Raw genomic sequence first — 6,697 nt, 5'->3', positions numbered from 1 at the left:
AGGCATTAATGATATGATGAAAAAGGCTAGATATTAATTATTTTATTTGGTTTTAAACAATGCTAATGTTGTTTTATGTTTGTAATGTTGAAAAAGTTAGTCAGAAGATCCTTTTCCAATTCTTACTTTTTAACTTCCCCACTGTACCTCTCCTCCAAAGATCTTGTGGACTGGGACTTTGATGCAAATGCAGTTTTGTCCTTTGGTTTTAATTTTCATCCAAAATTTTCACCTCCTGTACTTGTAAACATAACATTGCACAGAGTACTTTAATCCCCCAAATCTTACCATTTCATGTGACCCGAGTAAATTTATTCAAGGTGGTATAAAAGATGAAGACATGAAGTAAAGGAAATCTTAGCATTTGGCTTCAGTCAACCATTTTGATGAGTGAACTCTTTACATGGTTGACATTTAGTGATTTGAAAATTAATGACAATTTGCTTTCCCCTTGGGGTTGATTAGCCTTTAAAGAATATTGAATCATAGAATGGTAGGGGTTGGAAAATCTGGAGATCTCTGGAGATCTGGTCCAACCACCCTGGGAGATACGTTTCCCTTTTGTCTTGAGCCAAGGTATATTATTTTTGCATAATATCCCCATGTTTCCTAAATCCTTGTTTTATACAGTACTAGAATTTCTGTTCAGGTTGTCATGACGATTGCACTAAATAGCTCTTCTTATTAGTTTGCAGGTCAAAGTCAGCGGTCAGCTTTCTCACTCGACCAGATCGACCAAATCTTGCTTATCATAAACTAAAAGGCAGAAATCCAGGAGTTATTTTCCTTCCAGGCTTTAATTCAAATATGACTGGTCAGAAAGCAATTGCCCTTGAAGATTTCTGCAACTCTTTAGGTCATGCCTTCATCAGGTACATTCAGAGCATTCATCTTGAGAGAGTGAAACTTATGTCATGGGTTGGAGGAAGGGCTTTTAACCAAAATATTTGAGTTTGGCATGCAGATTGGAATGCATACTGTGCTTCCATTTCAGACATGAGATTTCTTGTCTGTAGCAAGACTGAGATAAGGCAGAAGAATGTATTCTGAAAATAATCCAGAAAATTCTGAAATAAAATAGTCTAGCCAGTGTTACATTAAAGCTATAGGCACAACAATGAAAAAGAAAGGACCTGGAGTTCTAATTTTTTAAGTTACTGCTTTTAGGCATCCTTAAATGCCAAACATGATTAGGTTACCCACTGTCTTCTGTTGGTTTAGCACGTTCACATGCTTGGTGATACTCTCCTTTGATAGACAAGGCTGTGTGCTAAGTTCTATAAGCCTTCATATTTGGGTATTGCATTTGAAAGAGTTTGTACATTATAAAAATACCTTTAAAAATACCTTTAGAAAGTATTTGGGCGTTGTGGTCTGCAAAGAAAATTCATTATTAAATTTGGATATTGTTATATCAAATGATAAGAAAACACCACATCACCTAGTTGCATATGTTGTGTTTAAATCTCTTTTTGTGTGATTTGTGGTGCTAGTGATAGTCAGGACCAAGTGAAAAATTCAGTGCAGTATCTTGTCCTCTGTTTAATTTGATTAAATTGTGCTGTTTAGTCAGCTTCTCTGTAGACAGTAATTTGACTCACTTTGATGGTTACTTTTTCAGATTTGATTATACAGGATGTGGAAGTTCAGATGGCAAACTTGAGGAGTGTACAATTGGGAAGTGGAAAAAAGATGTTCTGTCTATACTGGATGAACTTACAGATGGACCACAGGTTTTGTCTTACTTTTAAATTTAGAATGGTCTTTGTCCTCAAGGTAGAACATTAATCAAAAATGTGTCATCATAGCTCTGGTCAGCAGTGTCTGCTGTGTAGCAACTGACACCTGCTCACTTTCAAGATGAATCATTTGAGATTAAGGCCTCTTTGGCAAGCAGATCAGTTACAAAATCATGAAACATGGGTTAGAAGGACCTCCTGGAGGTTGTTTATTAGAGCTTCCTGTCTGTTAGCATGAGAAAGCTTCTTGGTGGAGGTTCTACCTGACAGGAGATAAGGAACTGTTCCAGTGTAGTGCAGCCCTTTTAATGAAAAAGTATGTCAGTATCCCATGCTGATGTGTTAGTTAAAGGACTCATGGGAACGTTACAAGTTTATGTACTGTATATGATAAAACAGCTTAAAATAAAGATCAGCAGAAGCAGCGTATGACTTCTTCAATTACTTTAGAAATGGGTGTGAGAAAGGCGAAATCCCCTGCAACCTGAAAATCCCTAGTATTGTGGTTAAAACAATTTTGTATAATGGATTGCTTTTGTTGACCTCTTTAACTGCACTGGCCCTTTACCATGTGCGTCTATTTTAAGAAGGAAACATAAAGTAACCATGTGATACTGAGTTGTTTCAACTCTCATTTTGTTTACAGTGTTTCAGTCTCAGGCAGCAATAACCAGCCATGCCAAACAAAAAGAATAATAAAACACCTGGTGGTGCTTACTCAGGCAAAATTTCCACTGGTGGTGACAGCGCTTCTGCCTGGGTAAGGACAGCAGGATTATGCCAAAAGTTTAAGTAGTGAAACCAAGTGAAAGCTGATACTTTGTAAGAGAAGAAAAATCTCATTTTCCAGTTCCTGTCAAATAATAACTTCTTTCCTCTCGTTTTCAGATTCTGGTGGGCTCCAGTTTGGGTGGGTGGTTGATGCTTCATGCTGCAATAGCACGCCCAGATAAGGTAGCTGCTCTGGTTGGAGTAGCTGTAGCAGCAGACCATCTTGTAACAACTTTTAAGAAGCTTCCCATTGAGGTAAATGTTGATGGTTGAAAGTTGTATTTGCCTTCAGATGGAATCCTTGTGCTTTCAAGGATGGACAAGTAGCTGCTAAGTGAGGTAACATTGGATGAGGTGAGTCTGTCACAGTTTGTGTGTGTAGGAAGGGAATTTTTCAGATTAGTGTGTGGAGGATATAGGTGGTGAGAGATCTCTTTCGGAGTTGCTTCCCTGATGTTGATAGTGTCCATTCTTCAGGAAAGTAAATCACAATTTGTAATGTGTCAAATAAATTTGGTGATAAATAACTCGCACTTTAGAATAATGAAATTATTTTCATGGGTTACTGATTTTTTTTTTTAATTATTTTTCCTAAGGCAATATTCTTTCTTAAGACTAAGGTAAGATTCTAGAAATACAGCATTTAGATAGCTATTGTGGCAAAGACTGAGAAGACTGATTACTGGAAAATTCCTTTTTCCAAGGATTCTTTGTTAAGATTCAGTATACTGACTGCAGCCAGAGAGACTTCATGTTGATTGTGGTTATACATCTCTTTGTTTCTGGCTGAGAGACTTCATTTCATTGATGAATCCTAACTATATTAATTTGCAGAAGAGATGTGCAGAGCTTCTGTGATGTGGTAGGGGCTTTGTCTTCTCAGATGCTGGATGGTGAACAGGAGCATACTTTCCCTGCCAATAAAGTGAAATTTTACACCTGGGGAGGTTTATTGCATATGGAACAGAAGTAAGTTGAGGCGCTGCAAAGAACTTCTAATGGCTATTCTTCTTCTTCTTTTCTTTTATAGGCACAAAAAGAAATAGAAGAAAAAGGTGAGTGGAAGTATCCCACAAAGTATAACAAGGACGGATATTACTCCTTGACGTACGACTTTGTCAGAGAAGCGGAAAATCACTGTGTGCTAAACAGCCCCATTCCTGTAACGTGCCCCATACGACTCATTCATGGCATGAGGGACAGCGAGGTCCCCTGGCAGGTCTCCATGCAGGTTGCTGAACGTGTTCTGAGCCAAGATGTGGATGTCATCCTCCGCAAAACCGGCCAGCACCGGATGAGCGAGAAAGAGGACACGAAACTGCTCGTGAATACTGTTGATGATTTGATTGACAAGCTGGCAACTCTGGCGTGAGCTGCAGAGTAGCTTACGTGAAGCAACTCTGCACCTGACTCTTTTTCCATCAGTAGCAGAAACCCTCAACCCTCTTCTTAGCAAGATGATGTCTGGCCTATGACTCCCACAGCAGATACTGAGCTTTATCTGCTGTTTCCTTACCTCTCTTTCATAAATACAGGTATTGTTTGTTAATGCTGCATTTTCACAGACAGTCCAAAATGTGAAGGAGTGCTGCTATAGTGTTCAGAACCTTTCCTTCACCACTTAAGCCTTTTACTGCAAGCTTCCTACACTTTTGTATCGAAATGTTGATTCATTTTTGTTACTATTGGCCTGTACAGTAAAACTTTTAATTTCCCATGTCTTTGATACCTTTTCAGTATTATCCTCTTGCTTTAACATTCTTGTATCTTACCTCTGTAACAATCTGTGCAAAGCAAAATACAACTCAAGGATTTACTAAAGTTGTTGTTATTAGGAGTAGTGAATAATGTGAAATGTAATAAACATTTCAGAAAAATTATTCAGTTCTTCTTAAGTACTGTTAGATGTGGAAGGAACACCCTGATGGTTGAGAAGAAGTTCTAAAAGAAGGACCTCAAAAGTGCAGATAGAGCTTTTTTATCAGTGCTTACCAGTAGGGTTTACTTCCTCTTTTCCAGGTGGTCTTTGTAAAAGCTAACCAAGGGTCTGCTGTTAAGGCAACCAGTTGTAATCTTGGTATAAAGTGAAACTGAATCAGTTCTATAGTAATTTCTGTAAAGTTGGGAGCAAAGTACCATAGAGCATCATTGCCTCCTTTCTGTGACTTGAAAAACTGTAGATTACTAGCAACAATGTCTTCAGAGTTAGGAATTTGTAAACTTGGAAATGAAACTTCATAGCTGGATAGTTTTTGCAATATAAATTCATAGAATTTAATAGTAAATGGATTTAATTGGAGGTGTGACTAATGCTTGGGATTTGTCCAAATACATGGTGCTGTTCATAGACTTGAAAGAAAGAGAGGAACTTGGGTGAGAGATGAAATTAAATCAGGCTGGTCTGAATATGAAACATCAGTCAGAAGTATATTGCGGCTTCTGTCTTTATTACTTTAAATAGTAGATAGCATTAATATTGCTGCCCTAAAAGATTTAATGTCCTGGTGGTGAGGTATTCCTAGAGAGCCTGTCATTTTTGGTGTTGACAATGCCAATAGAAGCACAATCAATCTATTAAAAACATAACACACACACACCCCCCCAATTTCAGATTAATTCCTATGAAGTCCAGTTTTATTTAGACTTCAATATTGCAAAAAATAAGAAGTTGTAATTAATTTTTTTTTCTTGCATTGTATTCATTCAAATCTTTTCCTTAGCCTTTATTAAATCACTGATATTTTATGGGTGTTGTCTTTTTGTTACAATGTGTAGAGCTGTGAAGGGGAGCAGTTGTGTAAGCAGCTTTCAGATTTGGAGTTGCTGTGGTTTTTTTCTTGTTTGGTGGTGGGTTTTTATGTTGTTAGTTTGGGGTTTTCCCCATTATTCTACTGCAGTAAAGATAGGTGGAAGAAGGCAGCATTACAGGCTTGAGGATACAAAACAGCTTCACTTATTCAAACCACAGCCTTACTGAAATAGTCCTGGGGAGGGTTGTTTGTTTTTTTTTTTTTTCACATGACACTTTTCTTTGTAGTTCTTCCTGCTTGCTAAAGGGAGATTAGTAGGAGCATTACATTACAGGTGTACCCCAGATTTGCTCTGATGTAAGTGCAAAATGAGAGATGATGCTTTCTCCACAGGCACAGTATTCCAGAGAGTGTTTTGAGATGCAGTGAATGCTCGTGCTTTTCTCTCTGTGCATGCTTCCCATTTCCTAAAGCCAGTCTGTAGTCCCTAAATATGAAGAGGTGGCTTTGAGGCGGACTTTATTCAGACAGACTTTGCCCTCTGTCTTTGCCAGAGTAGTTCCATTGGTATTTCTCTTTGCAAGCACACATTTTCCTTGTGTTGATGCTGGAAATTGCCATCATTTCGATTACTGTCAACTTGGCATGTTCAAGTGCCTGAAAGAAGGGATAGATGGTAACCAGGGAGATTTGCTTCCTGCCTGTGACTAGCTCTTGGCCTATTAGGAAGTTTTGGCAATCCTGAGTAATGTAGTAGTCACATATTATGGTGTCAGTCCAATTTTCTTTGGTACTATATTTCGTCCCCTGAGTTAATGCCTGTAGCGTGTCTTTGCTAATAGATGGTTACATAGTGAATTATTTTCAGTGTTAGTCATGTTTATGAACAAGTATGTATTTCCTCTGTAGAAATACTGTATTAAATTGGGGTGTTACATATTTGCAAAGCTCTGAATGGTATAGTTCTGAACCCTTTGTAATGAATTCTTATCTTCTGGATTTTTTTTGTTTTCTTTTTATGCAGGCTTCTAATTTGCTGCCAGATACAAAGTGTGTTTTGTAAATATGCAACATTTCCTCACCAATAATCTTGACTCACATGAAATAATCACTGATTTACTCTTTCACATTTACCAACTCTGTCCTGTGCTGCCTGAGGGGATGGTTTTCTCAGAACACCTTAATCTACCTTTCAGTTGATTGTTAGAGTTCTCATTGTCTCTCAGTTTTGGCAGGACAGTAAATTACTTCTGGGCTCATCTGTCACCGAGTGCAGTATGGACACCTTAGGGCTGACGCTGCTGTCATGGTGCAAGGAAGCTCTGAATGCTAACCAAGCAACACATCTGCTCGTGGTGTTGATCTTGATCAAACCATAGTGGTTGAGTAAGCACCTCGAGGCATTTCTCTTATATTTAATGCCTAAACTACACAACG

At 38.2% G+C, this 6,697-nt stretch overlaps 1 protein-coding gene across 1 annotated transcript; it reads left to right on the top strand.

The window, feature by feature from the left end:
* Positions 1-792: 792 nt before the first annotated feature.
* On the top strand, positions 793-3,882 carry ABHD10 (abhydrolase domain containing 10, depalmitoylase). The gene is made up of 4 exons (XM_054388094.1): positions 793-872; positions 1,622-1,733; positions 2,628-2,765; positions 3,541-3,882. The coding sequence occupies exons 1-4, from the start codon at positions 808-810 to the stop codon at positions 3,880-3,882; spliced, it is 657 nt and encodes a 218-aa protein (XP_054244069.1). The 5' UTR covers positions 793-807.
* Positions 3,883-6,697: the final 2,815 nt, after the last annotated feature.

This window comes from Indicator indicator, chromosome 1, assembly GCF_027791375.1.
Source record: "Indicator indicator isolate 239-I01 chromosome 1, UM_Iind_1.1, whole genome shotgun sequence".
Lineage (NCBI taxonomy): Eukaryota > Metazoa > Chordata > Aves > Piciformes > Indicatoridae > Indicator > Indicator indicator.
This window is presented reverse-complemented; position numbering and strand designations above follow the sequence as displayed.

Coding starts and splice junctions, on each gene's coding strand:
- ABHD10 (XM_054388094.1), top strand. CDS start 808: ATGACTGGTCAGAAAGCAATTGCCCTTGAAGATTTCTGCAACTCTTTA. Junction 873..1,621: donor TTAGGTCATGCCTTCATCAG/GTACATTCAGAG, acceptor TTACTTTTTCAG/ATTTGATTATACAGGATGTG. Junction 2,766..3,540: donor TTAAGAAGCTTCCCATTGAG/GTAAATGTTGAT, acceptor TTTCTTTTATAG/GCACAAAAAGAAATAGAAGA.